We start from the raw sequence: 16231 nt of genomic DNA, 5'->3' as shown, positions 1-16231 counted from the left end.
GCAAAGGACTTCAAGACAGAAAGAGAACATTGTTATTCACTGATTGATCAATTGGATGGAAGTGTGCTGCAGTTGCAAGATCAAAACAACGAGGCTATGCAAATAATGGAAGTTTGAGAGCAGCAGATTGGACGATTGCTCCAGGAGAAGGGTGTCATTAAACTTGGAATCAAAGAAATAGCCGATTACACTGCAATGAGATACCATGAGTGTGAAAATATAATTCGAGCTATGTTCTTCCACTCGGTACTATCTTTCGCTCGCCAGGTCATGGCCGACTTCAAGCTCCTTCAGGAAGAGCTTACAAGAAGGCCCACGCCGACAGAGACGGATCCAGAATTTAAACTCTATGGGTTCAACTTTAAGATTTTTAACATTGAACCCATTATATTTTTAAAGTTATTGGTTCAAATCTATTATTTTTTCTAATTTTAATGAATTTTTACACATAAATTTTTACGTTGCGTCGAAAGTTATGGGTTCAATTGAACCTATAACTACCACTGTGCATCTGCCCCTGCGTGCCGAGACCAGTTGATGTCTCGCGGGCCCCCGAAATAACCTTTGAAGCACATATGTGTTCTTGATTATTCAAGTCTTTGACTCTGTATTTTCTTTTTCCTCGCATCGAGTTTGTTTGTCTTTTCGTCCATTTCGAGTCTGTTGCTATTTTGTTTCAAGTCTGTATGTTTTTCTTCAAGTCAACTATCAATGTCTTTGAGTTTTTGAAAAAAAAAAAGTTTTTTTATTAATGCAACAACAACAACAACAACAACAACAACAACAACAACAATAATAATATACCTAATAATATCCCACATTGTGGGGTCTGGGGAGGGTAGTGTGAGGATAGAGAGGTTGTTTCCAATAGATCCTCGGCTCAGGAAAGCATAAACACCACATTAATGAAAATTTTCTTAGAGACAAGAAGGGACAGTACCAAAAAGCCATATAAAAGCAGAATAAAAACAACAAGACAGTAAGGTGATTAACAATGGGGAAAAAAATAATGGTTAGTCATAAAACCTACTACCAACAGAAATTGAGACTGCGTGCACTCCAGACTACCTACTCTACTATCCAAATCATCGACTTCCATATCTTCTACAAGTATTCAAATGGAAAACTTGGAAATTTCTTTGTCGGATTGACAAACACGTATAAGTTTAAGTGGACTGTAGGCCATTTTGTCTTTACAATTCAAGATACCTTTTTTTTTTTGGTCAAACATCAAACCAGTAAATGCAATCCCGTTTTTTAACCACGATAAATTGATGTGTATTCTCAATTTAACTATAAAAATTAAATAAATTAAATAAAAGTTCTCCTTTTAACTTTAAGGCTAGATTCTGATTCTCAATCCCAAAATAGCAAGTAAAAAGGGGCAAAAGTAATACTCCTTGATTCTTTTTCCAACACACAGAAAGTAATCTCTACGAACTTAGACAAAGCCCATCAATTTCAAGAAACTCAATATTTTTCAACACTCACCCAAATAATCATTTCATGGGTTTCTTGAAATGGGTTCTTGCCATTTTCACTCTATGCACATATTTAGCAACACCCACCTTATCAGATTCTTTATTGAACAAAGATGAGTTAGCCAGTATTTCAGCCAATTTCTTGAATTTGGCCAAAAGAACAGACCTTTTTGATTGGATGGTGAAAATTAGGAGGACTATACATGAAAATCCTGAGTTGGGATTTGAGGAATTTGAGACTAGTAAACTTATCAGAAATGAGCTTGATAAAATGGGAATTTATTACAAGTACCCTGTAGCTGTTACTGGTGTAGTTGGTTTTATTGGTACTGGAAAATCACCTTTTGTTGCTCTTAGAGCTGATATGGATGCTCTTCCTATGCAGGTTTTTAACCAATTAGGTTCATGTGCACATCTAATTATGTACATAAATATTCCTATCTTGTCAATTTTAGTATTGTTAGTAGTTTTAGTTTATATCTTATGTTTTATAGGAGTCTTTTAGTCTAGTCGGAGTTTTATACTAGTGGAAAATATAGAGAATTTCTAGTTTTTATGTTTATTTTTATTTTGTAATTGTATGGCCTGAGATGAGCTTAAATGCAGCAACACGGTGTGTCAGGATTCAACCCCAACTTGTTGGGGATTGAAGCGTAATTGTTGTTGTATTCCTTTTGTTTGTCGATGTTAGATTGCCTAGGCAAATGATAATATAGAGTGCTGCCTTTATTGTATTTTATCAAATAATTTGTGGTAGAAGTTTGTAGTGATATGCTATTTCTTTTGTTTTATTTCCGCTTTGTTTCATTTTATATGATAGTGTTTGACTATGCATAGAGTTTAAGAAGAAAAGACTTTTGCGACATACTGTCATGGCATATAAGAGCATGCCATTAAGTGTAAAATAAGAAGTTTAAAGTTAAAGAGTTTCTAAATATAGAAAAGTGTCATTTTTTTGGAACATATTAAAATGGAAGAGTGTCTTATAAAATGAAACATATGGAGTATTTTTTTTTTCTTGGAGGGAGGGGGTAAGGGCAGGGGCATATGTAGTCTTGTCGCTACGGGTTCATTTGAACCCATAACTTTTGATACAGAGTATAGATATATATGTAAAACCTACTAAAATATCAATAAATATTAGATCTGAACCATAATTCTGATAGTAAAATGAGTTCAATGATGAGAATCTTAAAAGTTGCACCTATTAATTTAAATCGTGGATCTGCCTCTAGGTAAGGGGGAAAGTATAGATGTAAGAGTCTAACATGTAATTTATTTGTGTTGCACTCGCCTTCAATATGTTGTTGATTGGTGCAGGAGGAAGTGGAATGGGAGCATAAGAGTAAAATTCCGGGCAAAATGCATGCTTGTGGACACGACGCCCATGTTGCTATGCTTCTGGGTGCTGCAAGGATTCTTCAGGAGCAGCGCGATTATTTGCAGGTTCATACTGCAGTTCTCTACCTTAGCTTGGATTCAAGAATATTTGCCACTCTTCTATTTGCTAGCTAATTCTAACGCCATTAGTGTTTGTGCATGCTATAAAGGAAAATGTTATGGTATTCCTTTTTTGGGTCTGTTTTTAGTTTACAGAGTGACGGTCACTTGGGAAAAAATAAGAGATTGTTTTTCTCTTTAGATTGAATGTGCTTTGTAAAATGATCACTCTTCAATGTTGAGTTCCACCTAACTTAAGTAACTGTCACAGAAATGCCTTTTATATAGATATCAATATTTGATCCCTCCTTTTGTGTTATGTCCTTTTGTCTAAACCACCAATGATTAGTCATATAACAAGTTATAAAATTCTTAGTATCCTTGGATAGAATAGAGAGGGTGATAGTTTGACATGAGAGACTCTTGTTTTTGCTGTATAATGACTGTGAAGATAGATGCTCTGTGCTCATGTGCCAAAACCCCACAAGACCCTTTCTTTTTATGGAAACCTCTAGGGATTGACCGTGTTTATGAAGTCTCTTCTCTAAGAAAGGACTTTGACGTTATCTTATTTTGGAAATTTTGTTCTCTATTACCTGCTTATGTCGTGATTTTGGGGATGCATTATGTAAGTTCAGTAGGTTAGTATTTGAGACAAACAATTGTTTGTCTCAAACTTAGAGGGATGGCATCTCCAGTGCTAGGTTCGAACCAAGTGAGGCTTTGAACACAATTTTTTTGTTACAGCTTGAGTAGTTATTTTTATAGGTACCATTATGCTAATATAACAGCTTAACAACTGATTTGAGTGTGGTCACGAACGTTTATGAGATAGATAAGGAATTTGGAATCAATAACATAAGGGATCAGGTAATTAGTTTGGAAGTGAAATAGTTTTTGATAATACAGGAAACTTGAATCCTCACGATTTTTAGTTTAGCCTCTCGCACCTCCATATATTTGGTGCCAAACTGTCGCCCATTTCCTTCTATCTGTGATACTAGAGTTTGGCTTTAAAAATTTGTGAAAGGGGACTGCATAATTGGAATGAGGGTAAGCTGCTCGACTAACAAAAAGCAGTAGTTGCCCTCAATTACCTTATAGTTTCTTAAATATTAAAGAAGCTATAGATCATCGATTGTGCTATTTAGTAAGGGTCAATCTGGACCTTAATTTCTTCATTCAATTGCTTTAGTCCTCTTGTTGCCTGTTGCTGTGGCATGAATCTCAAACTGAACTATCCTTTTAAGCCGACCAAGAACTCCTTGGTTTATCGGAAAACATAGACCATACATAATCATGCTTGTTTTAGTTTGTTATAATGGTGTTAGTGGTTGTGTTCAAGGATTAAACAGTTGGATCAGAATCTATGAATATCGTGGATGTTATCGAAAAAACTGGAGTCAGGGGTTGACCGAACTTTTGATGGCAGGGAACTGTTCTTCTGGTTTTTCAGCCAGCTGAGGAGGGAGGTGGAGGAGCAAAGAAAATGCTTGAATCTGGGGTACTTGATAATGTCGATGCCATCTTTGGTCTGCATATTTCTGCCGTTCATCCTATTGGCACTGTTACCGCCAATTCTGGCCCTATCATGGCTGGCAGTGGCTTCTTTGAGGCGGTAATAAAGGGGAAAGGTGGTCATGCCGCAATTCCTCAGCACACTATAGATCCAATCTTAGCAGCTTCTAACATTATAGTTAGTTTGCAACATCTTGTTTCACGGGAAGCCGATCCCTTGGATTCACAGGTTCTCTCTCTCCCCATTCTCTAGTATATGTGAATCCAACACATGCATTCTAGCAGTTGTGCAAATTTATGCAGCTTATTTGTAAGCTCTTACTGCTGCTGATTTTAAGTAAGTTTATAATTCCTTCCCTATCTTTGTTGCCGATGCAAAAAATTAGCTGAATACACTCTGATTGGCATTTATGTAGAAGTTTTGCTTCCCATTTTGCAAAATGTGCTAATGTTCGGGCAAAGCAGTGCCTCCCTTTTCGTAGTTAGAATTTCTGCGGTGCATTTGACTATCCGGAATGGTGACATCTGTAAAAAATTTATATTCATATCCATTTGTCATGTTCAAATACATGGGAAATATTACAATTTGTAGCATGTCAAGAACGAAAAATGTTAGACTTCCCAGGTTATTGTGTGAGAAATTCCTTTACCCATCTTCCTCCTTCCGCATCCTTTAAATTGACAAATTATTGCTCATTTATTTCAAATATTACCATGCCTTTTTCATTCTCCAAAGAAATCACGTTGGCCTTTACAACTTATCCACCGATTACCCTAAAGAGGCATGATATTGCAGGTTGTTACGGTTGCAAAGTTCAAAGGTGGCGGCGCATTTAATGTTATACCTGACTCTGTCACAATCGGTGGAACTTTCAGGGCATTCTCAAAAGAAAGTTTCACGCAACTTAAACAGAGAATCGTTGAGGTATATCTTTTATATTAGTATTTGAATGCCCAATGTATCATATGATTGTTGAATGATTTGTCCCAAAAAAAGACGTGCTATGACCAATGAATGGTAAAACTCGATTTGTTTAAGTGAAATTTTCCTGGAAATAATTAACAGGTTATCACACGTCAAGCTGCCGTACAAAGGTGCAACACAACAGTTGACTTTGATACTGAAAATAGGCCGTTTTACCCGGTGACAGTAAATAATAAAGCTTTGCATGAACATTTTCGAGATGTAGCTGCACAGATGCTGGGCAATGACAAGATCATAGAAAAGAAACCCACTATGGGGACAGAAGATTTTTCATTCTTTGCTGAGGCTTTTCCTGGATACTTCTATTTACTTGGAATGGTGGATGAAACTAAAGGACGATTCGAGTCAGGTCACAACCCTTTCTACAGAGTCAATGAAGATGCACTTCCATATGGTGCTGCGTTACATGCATCCTTAGCCACGACATATCTTCTCGAACATCAGGTGAAAGCAACCACTCAGGATCGAAATGTTCGTGATGAGTTGTAAGGTTCCCAAAGAGTCTGATAACCTCGTGGACCAAGAAGAATTTCTGCTACAGGAACAGGTATAGGTTTTAGACAAATAGGTTTCTCTTTTTCTTTTTTACTTAATATGCAAACTCGCTCTAAATCAAGTTGGTGTTGGAGCTGGTTTCGTTGATCTTCCAAAGAGGAACGCTCAAATGGCGCTATTGGCGCGAGTTGTATTTTTCTTTTTCCAAATGTGATTGATATGATATTCCATTGTTTATGTAAGGTTAAAAGGTTTTCTCTAGATTTCGTTGCCATTACCCGTAGAGACAACTGAACTGCAAACTAGTTAGTTTTTGTTTATAAATTGTCTTTCCTGCATACATGTATTGTTATGCTATTGATGGAAATGGGTGAAACATCTCCATCACCAGGGGCGAAGCGAAGGGTGGTCAATTCGTCGAAGAATTACACTATGTACATAGATAAAATATTAGGTTTTAGAGGTGTATAACATGTGCTGAACATCTTTTGACGGGAAATTTTTTTCACTTCTTAAGTTTGAATACCCTTGCAGAAATTTCTGGCTTAGCCACTGCGGCATCACCTAAAAACAGTGTTGCATTTGAAGACAATATGAATTTAGTTGAACTTGTACTAAATGGTTGTATGGTATGTTCTTCTGAATCCCGTCAGAGTTCCTTTCACTTTGAAGAGAGTTAGTTAGATGTGATTGAAAAGTGTGCTCGTTCAGGATAATCCCTGTAGTTTCCTTTTCTACAATTCATCGCGCTGATCCCTGCAGGTTCTATTTTTTAAATTATTTAATCTTATGTTCCATCTACTATCAATGACATACATTGTTGGACTTTTTTTTGTTAAACCTCAAATGAAAAGATACGTAAAACTCTTATTAATACTCATTTTAAATGATAATTTCTGTATTTTGAAGATACTTGGCTTATATAAAAATTTAAATTCTTAAACATCATAATCCAAAAGAATATTTTCGCGTAAAATGTGTAGGTGGAAGTACTACTTTAGACTTAGAGTGGCATTTTTGTTATCTCTTTTATAGTTTTTTTTTATATAAAATTCTAATATGATGTGATCCGTATAAGCGATACGGTTAATCTGATAAGACAATTTTTTGCGGGACAGAGAGTATTTTACAATTTTTTTATTAAAAGATATATTATCCTCGACAGTTGAAGTGTTTATAAATCAAACCAATTAAGTCAATTTTTTAAATATATAAACCAAATCAAAGCAATTGAGTCGATTTTCATCGATTCGCTTTTTGTCGGTTTTATCAGGTTTTCGGTGTTTAAATTTTTTGTTAAATTTTCTTAAAGTATGTTAAATACATTATCAAACACATATTCAACCGACTATAATCTAGCATAATACTACCATGCCAATTACTTTTTAAGAAAATTTATCATTTATCAAGATATATTGATAAGAATTTTGAATTAAAAACTAATGAATAATTTATGGATCCAATTAAAGATAGATTCTTTTTAATATGAAATATATTCTTGAACTTATCAAAACAAATACTAAAATTCCAATTAGAAAGTAAGAGCAAATATCTAAATTACTATTAAGACAAAGGACAAGATTACAAATCAATTGTACAAAAAAATAATATATGTACTGTAAAAAAAATTATGATTTACACAAAAATATACATATATATATATATATATATATATATATATATGTGTGTGTGTGTGTGTAATTCTTATTTTTAGGTATGTATTTATATAGTCAATTTAGTTTATTTTTCAATTATTTTTTACTTAAAACCAAAATCCAATCAAGATTTATTGATTTTAAAATTAAAAATAAAAACAAAATCAGTTTTCTTCTTTAGTTTGAGTTGATCTTCGGTTTGATTTGATTTTTTCATATTACCTGAACGCCTCAACTCAACAAGGAGGTTAAAATTTTCATGGTACTAGATCTACATTTTAAAAATTACGATAATAATGGAGTAAATTATTCCTACAATGTTCAAATACATAGTAGAGTAAATTATTCCTACAATGTTCAAATACTACTATGTATTGTTCAAAAAACTACAATTTCCTCATAGGTGGGGGCATGGTAAAAATGAATTAAAAAATAGATTTGGGTAGCCATAGTGGAAAAAATGAATTAAAAAACCAGAAAAGAAAAAAGTAAAAGAAAATTAGGAAACTCAATGGAGAGAGAGAGAGAGGCACATAGCAGGTCTTTAAATACACTGAAAATGCAAGCACATGTATAGCGCATTTCTTTAAAGCGTTATGCGTTAAAATGCAAACACTAGATATAGCGCGGTTATTTTTAACGGACAAAATTGACGTTAAAGTATAGCGCCCTTTAAAAGAGCGTTATATATAAAAAGGTTACCAATTTTTTTTTCCACTTATTTCCGTCCCTAATGTCCAAAAAAACCACACTTTGATTCTGGACTCCCCGATACACCTTGTCAAATAAGGTATCAAACAGATGATCAACTAGATAAATTTTAAAGGGAGCTATTTCAGACTACATCACTGACTTCAGGTGTACCTAGTCATAATCTAAAGTATAAGATAATTTCACTAAACATAACTTCAGAAATGTTTTTACTTTGTCGTGTGGTAAATGACAATCCCCACTCAGTGAAATTTTATTGGGTTGTTGTTGTTGTGGTAAATGACAATATCCATCAGTATAACCATAACAGATAGAAAATCTTCTTTAGCTCGATTTGGTTATCTTAACAAAGGCAGCAAGCGGATTATTATCTGACTCTATGAAAATGGTCAAAACTCACAAGAAATTCTAAGCACAAATTGCGGTTTACAGGATTCCGATGAATCCTAATCCACCATTTGTAGAATTACCCTACTGAAACAAAACAGCATTGCCAAAAGGAATAACCTCTGTACAGAAACACACATAAAGTCAAGAGGGCAAGGCACCTCTATGGCCCTGCGAGAGGAGTATGTACAGACCACAAAATAAAATATTTGCACCACTTTCACACTTGCTCAATTGCTGGACATTTTTTCCAAGTACTAGAGATCTGTTTTCACTTTTCAGAAAACAATTCCAGCTTTTCAGATTGCATAGCAAAGAAATAATATCAAGGGAATCACTCCCTCCGAATCAGAAACGGCAACCCAATAGATATAACACAACATTCAAGTCATGAATAAGATGATATAATCAATAAAAGATAGCATGGCTGAAATTCAAATACTTTCAAAACATCAAACATTCATTGGTCCTACAAAAACAAGTCATAAACTAGTTTTCCGATTATCAGGTCCCAAAATTAAAATTTACAAACAAAACAAGGTGACAAATTCTTGAAAAACAACAATGGACGTCCTCATCTACTTCTCTGAGGAGTTAGGCCCTCGTTTCTTCCCGAAACCAACCACTGCAAGCAGACAGAAGCAGAATTCAGTGAGAAAATATAATTTAAATGTCCAAAAGAGAAGATTCAAAAAGTTCATTTGCAAAATGAAGCATAGATACAAGCAATCAAACAGGGATATACCACTAACAAATAAAAGTAACCACACCAGAAATATCACATCGCACTGGTACTTAAACTAGCAAAATCTGTTATATTAGAACAATTAATCCACTTGTTTCTTTTAATAGAAATGAAATAGATCTACTGTGTTAAGATCATACAATGCTGAACAGAAAAATAGACAAATTCGATTTAAACCACAGATGCTTTATTACATCTGACAACCCCAAAACTTATCTAGAATGCTTACGATCATAGATTCAGGATTGAACAAAAGCTAATGGGTATTTGGGAGATTTCAAGTATGTTAAATTTCAATAGCACATTCATACACCAACAAGAGCAGTTTATGGTAAAACCCCACCCGCACCTCACTAATACAATACTTTATCATTGTTAAGTAATAAATGAGGTGAAAATGGACACTAATTGACCATGGTTAGATGATAAAAGAGTATGCAGAATACACCTGTTATGTTAAATTTCACTGGCACATTCATATATCAATATGAGCAGTGTATGGTAAAACCTCACCCGCACCACAGAAATACAATACTCTTATCATTGTTAAGTAATAAATGAGGTGTTATTGACCATGGTTAGATGATAAAAGAGTATGCAGAATACACATGTTATGTTATTACTGGTGTTGGTGTGAAAACCATGTGCGAGTAAGTGCTTACTCGCATACATAAAATTTGTACATTTAACACATACATACTTTCTGTGAATCATTATTTGTCACTTATCTACAGTTATCAACAGTTTTAGAGGGTGTTTGGCTAAGCTTATAAGCTGGTCAAACTGGCTTATAAGCACTTTTTGGCTTATCTACGCGTTTGGTAAAATTAAAAGTGCTTATAAGTTAAGTGCTTATAAGCCAAAAGCCATAAGTTGGTCTCCCCCAACTTATTAAATTTCAGCTTATAAGCATTTTAGGTTTGACCAAAATATTTACTATTCTATCCCTAAAATACTTCTTTTTAAAACAAAACTCTTCATATACTCAATTCTTTAACTGTTTATTATTAATTTCAGCACTTTTATCCAAACACGCAATTGCTTATTTTTAAATCAGCTTCAGCACTTAAAAGTGTTTTTCAGTACCTAATGCTTATCAGCTACTCTAAATCAGCTAAGCCAAACGGGCTCTTATTCTGTTTTATGCTTTGCATAATAATGGACGTGTGTGTACCTACTAATATATACTCCTGTTAGCCTGTTTCATATTACATAAACAAATGAAAACCAGAGAAACTAAACTACTTTTTTTGGGGACAAAATTATTAAGACTGTGTAAGCTTAAATATATTCAGGCCTCCATTTCAATTTAGATGATCGCTTATCAAGACTCAAGCTGTATGAATTTGACCAACATTTTAAAATGTATTTTTTTATCATATTGACACAAGGAAAGTTGCAATTTACAGTACTTTTAATATAGTTTTTGAATACCAACATTCCGATTTTAAAATAATGAGTTGAACTAATCCAATTTAACTTTAAGTTTAGTTAAATTGACTCTCGATAAACAAAATGTGTCACCTAAATTGTAACAGAGGGAGTATTAACTTTTTCAATTGCAAATATAGTTCGAGCCGAAAACAGTATTTAGATCCATAGAGTGAAATAAAGAAAGAAAAAATATGTGTACCAGCAGTAACAAATCGCCTGTTGTATTGCATACGCTTGTGAGCACGTCCGCGTGGCTTCTTCTTCTTATCTTGCTTAGCAACCTTAGGTGTTTGCCCTCTCACTTTCCCGGCACGAGCTAATGATCCGTGTACCTTACCTGCAATTAACAAATCCAAACTACAAAATTAATACTTAATCAACAAATTAATCAGTCACCTAATCACACTTATATTCAGAACAAAAGAATCTAAATACATCGAAAATGAAGAGAGATATAGTGAAGAGCAACTAAGCTTACCCATGGCTGATTTGCTGGTTGCTGGTCGCCGGAGAAATTGGGGTTGTCTCGAGCTGCGAAAGTTAGAAATGCTAGGGTTAGGGTTTTTGGAGATTGGGAAGGATTATATACGTGGAGCTGGTAAGGCCTGAAACTGTGCTGGGCTTCGGAGTTGAAATTTGGGCCTTAGGAGAAGAAACGTGGGCCTTATGAAGAAGGGATCTTTACGCAATCAGCCGATCATATTTATTGTTTACTTTTTCCACTCATATACCTAGATTATATATTAATTATACATGATTATATACATATATTAAACCTCTGCCGGTTATTTTTAGTTTAAGCGATTGAGTGGGCGGCTAATCAGATTAATTCTTCTATGAAGGAAGTCCAAGTAATAGCCCGAAAAAAAATCAAAAATAGTCAGATTTACAACTAGTAATTAAAAAAAGCCACATTTTTAAAAGTAATCAAAATTTAGCCAATTTTTCATGTAACGATAAAATCTGGAAAAAAAAACACCCTTAACAGTCTGGAAATATGCAGGAGTTCGAATTGTTTTACATATGGACTTCCATCATAGCAGAATAAGGCAAAGGAATCTCTGAACTCTAATGCTTAAAGTTTTAACTGTGTTCCTTCTTCAACTTTCTTTGTCAATAGCCTAAATCGGAAGGAAGAGAACCCAGAGCCAGATCTTTCCTTCTTTCTTGATTTTCAACCTTTTTGAGGTCAAATATATCTGATTTTTGTTGGAGAATAACTCAGATCTGATTTTTATTCTCCCTCCACTATTGGAGAAAATATATCTGATTTTGTTCGGCATAGCTATAGCAGAAACTTTAAAATATTTTCTAAATTAGATCTGAGTTAACGAGTTCGTGGGAATAGCCTTTGACAAGTGACCCAGTTCACTGCACCAAAGTAGTGGTAGCGGTGATAGCTCCTTCTGATTTTTGGGTCGTGGTATTTTCTGTATTTTCAGGAATTCTCGGAGTATTAGAGACAAGTTGGGCGCACGAGCACTGGCAAAGGAAAGCAACCTAGGCGAGTGTCAGCAAAGGGCGGTAGGAAGTGGTGCGTGAGCGTACAACTACATCGAGTACAGCAAATCAACCACAGGTTTTGTTATCGGGAGTTGGTACCTCCTGTTTTACTGTTTCCCTTTTGGTGTTAGCTAAATTACTGTTACTTTACTTCGCAATAGTTAAACCTTTCAACTAGGATACTAGTTACCACTTGTTTCCTTCTAGTTTGATTTGTTGTCCGTTGTGCAGTAGCGAGTCTTCTCTAGATTGTTGTAGGTGTAGTGGCTGCAGTCTGGGATGATAGAATAAGGGCATGTCCTCGGGTGGGGCAGAGTGTGGGGCTGGGGTCAGGGGGTGGGTCGGGTAGCAGGGGAGGTAGAGGGGGCAAGGGAGCCTATAGGTTGAGAATCGGGTCATGGAACATAGGTTCACTAACGAGTAAATCCATAGAGTTGGCGAAAATCCTGCAGAAGAGGAAGATTAATATAGCGTGTGTCCAGGAAACTAGGTGGGTCAGATCGAGGGCGAAAAACGTGGATGGGTATAAGTTATGGTACTCTGGTGTCCTGAGGGGTAAGAATGGAGTGGGTATCCTGGTAGATAGCCATCTTAGAGAGTCCGTGGTAGAGGTCAGGCGGGTGAATGATAGACTAATGACTATTAAGTTGGTGGTGGTTGAGATTACTTTAAATGTCGTTAGCGCGTACGCACCGCAAACAGGCTTGGATGAGGATATTAAGAGGCATTTTTGGGAGGGGTTGGATGAGATTGTTCGTAGTATACCGCCTTCTGAGAGGTTATTCATAGGAGGAAATTTCAATGGTCATATTGGGTCATCTGCAGGTGGGTACACTGAGGTGCATGGCGGCTTTGGTTTCGGGAGCGGAACGGAGGGGGCATTTCGCTGTTGGACTTTGCCAAGGCTTTCGATCTAGTCATTGCGAACTCGAGTTTTACAAAGCGGGATGAACATTTGGTTACTTACCAAAGTTCGGTGGCGAAGACTCAGATTGACTATCTCCTCCTCAGGAGATGCGACAGAAGGTTGTGCGAGGACTGCAAGGTTATCCCAGGTGAGACCCTCTCAACGCAACATAGGCTTTTGGTGATTGATATTTCTATTAGGATAAGGAGGAAGAAGAGGTCAGTACAAGGACTCCCCAGGATTAGGTGGGGCGCCTTAACTAAGGATAAAGCTAAGGAGTTGGAAGGAAGATTATCAGCAATGGGAGCTTGGAGAAGTAGTGAGGACGCAAACACAATGTGGTCGACGACGGCGGACTGTATAAGAAAGGCGGCGAGAGAGGTGTTAGGGATATCTACGGGCCACAAAGGAGATTGGTGGTGGAATGCAGTTGTCCAAGGTAAAGTGGAAGCAAGGAAGGCGGCTTACCTACGGTTAGTAGGGAGCACTGACGAGGAGGAGAAGAGAGAGAACAGTCAAAGTGTTACACCCCAAGTTTTCATACATGAGAGTACGTCGTAAGTCATATATGTAAGCTCGGAAATGAGATTATATTTGGAAAAAAATAAAGTAAGTTAATCATTTTACCTTGGAGGTTACAAATATTTAAGATCATGAATAATAAGTACCAAGAGGGTTGGAAATCTTAGAAGCTAAACCAATTGAAGAAAATAAGTTTCGTCAAAAGTCGACAAGTTTGGAATGTTATAACATGTACTTTGGGGTGAGACTAGGGTTCTTAACATGATAAGGAGGTTATTCTATGAGTTATTTTAGTCGTATGATATTCATTTTCTACATTTTGAAGGCAAGCAAGTTGTGGAACAAGAGTTGGCAAAGGTCATCACAAGTTACATTCATAAATTTGCTGAAATTTAGGTCAAATGTATCTGAGAATTTCTCTAAATATACTTGGAATCATGGGGTGTTCTACCTACCAAATTGAAGGTCTACGAGTCTACTTTCTAACGCATTAAATCGTTCGTCAATACGACATTGGAGTAGAGATATTCGCATTTTTGCGAGACCGCGCAAGCAGCTCCCAATGGGACCTACTTAGGCGGTGGTTGACCTACTTCAATTTATAAACGATTTGAACGCCTATTTTTGCTCATTTTTTAACTAAAATTCGTCTCCAAACTTCTCCTAACCCTCCTAAACATATACCACAAGGGTTTGAAGTGATTCCAAAGTGATTACACCATATTTCAACATCAAAACTTAGTTCTAGTGAAGAACAACACCTCTTTGAGGTTGTGTTGTCATTGAGGATTGTTGTGGGCTGTATTTGGATGAAAGTCCAAGTTGTTGCTGCTGTCTAAGGTGATTATAACAGCCTACTAATTGTGCTTAATCTTGCTTGTATGTTGGTTAAGTTGTTAGGATGATAAACTACAAGATAATACTTGGATTAGCTTAAGTCACTTCTATGGTGTTGTATTGATATTAAGGGTTGTTGTAAACTGAATATAACTTGGATTTTGACTTGAAGTTATTGTATAAGGTATGTATATTGTAATCTTGCTTGTGCCTAAGGTTATCTTGATGTTGATTAAGTTAAATGGATGGGCTAGACATGAACTAGTGAATAAAGTCGCTAATTGAGGATAGTTGAAGTTGTGGATTATTTTCATTGTTATAAATATATGGTTTAAGGCTGGAATCATTGATTAATGACTTCATTGTAATGTTAATTATACTTTTATGTTGAAGTAAGAAGTCTATAAGGATTGATAAGGGGTATACAGATTCCAATCGGAGCTTGCCGCTCGTCGTAATGTAGTTGTGACTTGTTGTTGTTATATGGTGTCTTGATATTGATAATTATGTATTGATGGATTGATATGGTAATTGTTGTTTGTATTGGTATTGGAGGAGGTCCTTGTTACAAGGGAGATGCTGCCAAAATTTACGTAAACGAGCTACTAGCTTAAGTTATAAACTTAGCCTTTGCTCAGCACTGATTTTGAATCTCCTTATACTATGATAGATTGAGTTGACTTGTTCGAAGAGTTTCTTGGAAGTGATTAAGGACTCAACAGGTTTAAGGTATGTTAAGACACTTTCTTCTTTCTTTTGGCATGATCTAAAGTGAAATGACTACGCTACTTCACAACGGATCTACTCCTAGCAACTAAGGTTGTCCATGTTGTTCTTTCATTATAAAATTATTCTAAACAAGTGTGTATGATCCTTAAATCCCACTAAGGTTCATATCGATGGTAGGGATGTCCATAATATTAATCGAAGGTGCAATGACCTTACATCACTCCGAAAGGGTTAGAACGTGATTTCATGAGTCGAGCATGCATTATATATATATATATATATATATATATATATATATATATATATATATATATATATATATATATATCTATTTTACTCTACCGAGCCGCGCTATAGTCGGTCGGGTATGACACCTATTGTGCAACCACTGATCAGTTGGGTTTACTGAGCTCCACGTGGCCGGGTACGATTCTACCGAACCTTATGATGGTCGGGTACGCTTTTACCGAGTCCTCTTTGAGGCCGGGTACGATATGATGATGATGCCCACAGAGGCGAATGTTTTAAAAAGTTTATGTATATATATATTATGCATTTCATATCATAGCCCCAGAGGCACTCAAATGTTACAGGTTGCATCTCCTCTATCTCTCTTTACATTACTGTTCTTGTTTATGCTTTCCTGCCTAACATACTCGGTACTTTATTCGTACTGACGTCCCTTTTGCCTGGGGACTCTACGTTTCATGCCCGCAGGTCCTGATTGATAGCTTGACAGTCCTCCTAGTAGGCTATCAGCTCAGCGAAGGTGTTGGTGCACTCCACTTGCTCCGGAGTTGCCTATTTGGGTAGTATACTTTGGATATATATTGATTGGTATGGCAGGGCCCTGTCCCGACCTTTATGATTTTATGTACTCTT

The 16231-nt window shown here is 36.0% G+C and overlaps 1 protein-coding gene across 1 annotated transcript; it reads left to right on the top strand.

The window, feature by feature from the left end:
* Positions 1–1357: 1357 nt before the first annotated feature.
* On the top strand, positions 1358–6180 carry LOC107825162 (IAA-amino acid hydrolase ILR1-like 4). The gene is made up of 5 exons (XM_016651991.2): positions 1358–1866; positions 2802–2927; positions 4354–4668; positions 5236–5364; positions 5506–6180. The coding sequence occupies exons 1-5, from the start codon at positions 1507–1509 to the stop codon at positions 5911–5913; spliced, it is 1338 nt and encodes a 445-aa protein (XP_016507477.1). The 5' UTR covers positions 1358–1506; the 3' UTR covers positions 5914–6180.
* The last annotated feature ends 10051 nt before the right edge of the window (positions 6181–16231 follow it).

Source organism: Nicotiana tabacum, chromosome 8 (genome assembly GCF_000715075.1).
Source record: "Nicotiana tabacum cultivar K326 chromosome 8, ASM71507v2, whole genome shotgun sequence".
In the NCBI taxonomy this organism is placed as follows: domain Eukaryota; kingdom Viridiplantae; phylum Streptophyta; class Magnoliopsida; order Solanales; family Solanaceae; genus Nicotiana; species Nicotiana tabacum.
The sequence above is the reverse complement of the archived record's forward strand: the minus strand, read 5'-3'. Positions and strand labels throughout refer to the sequence as shown.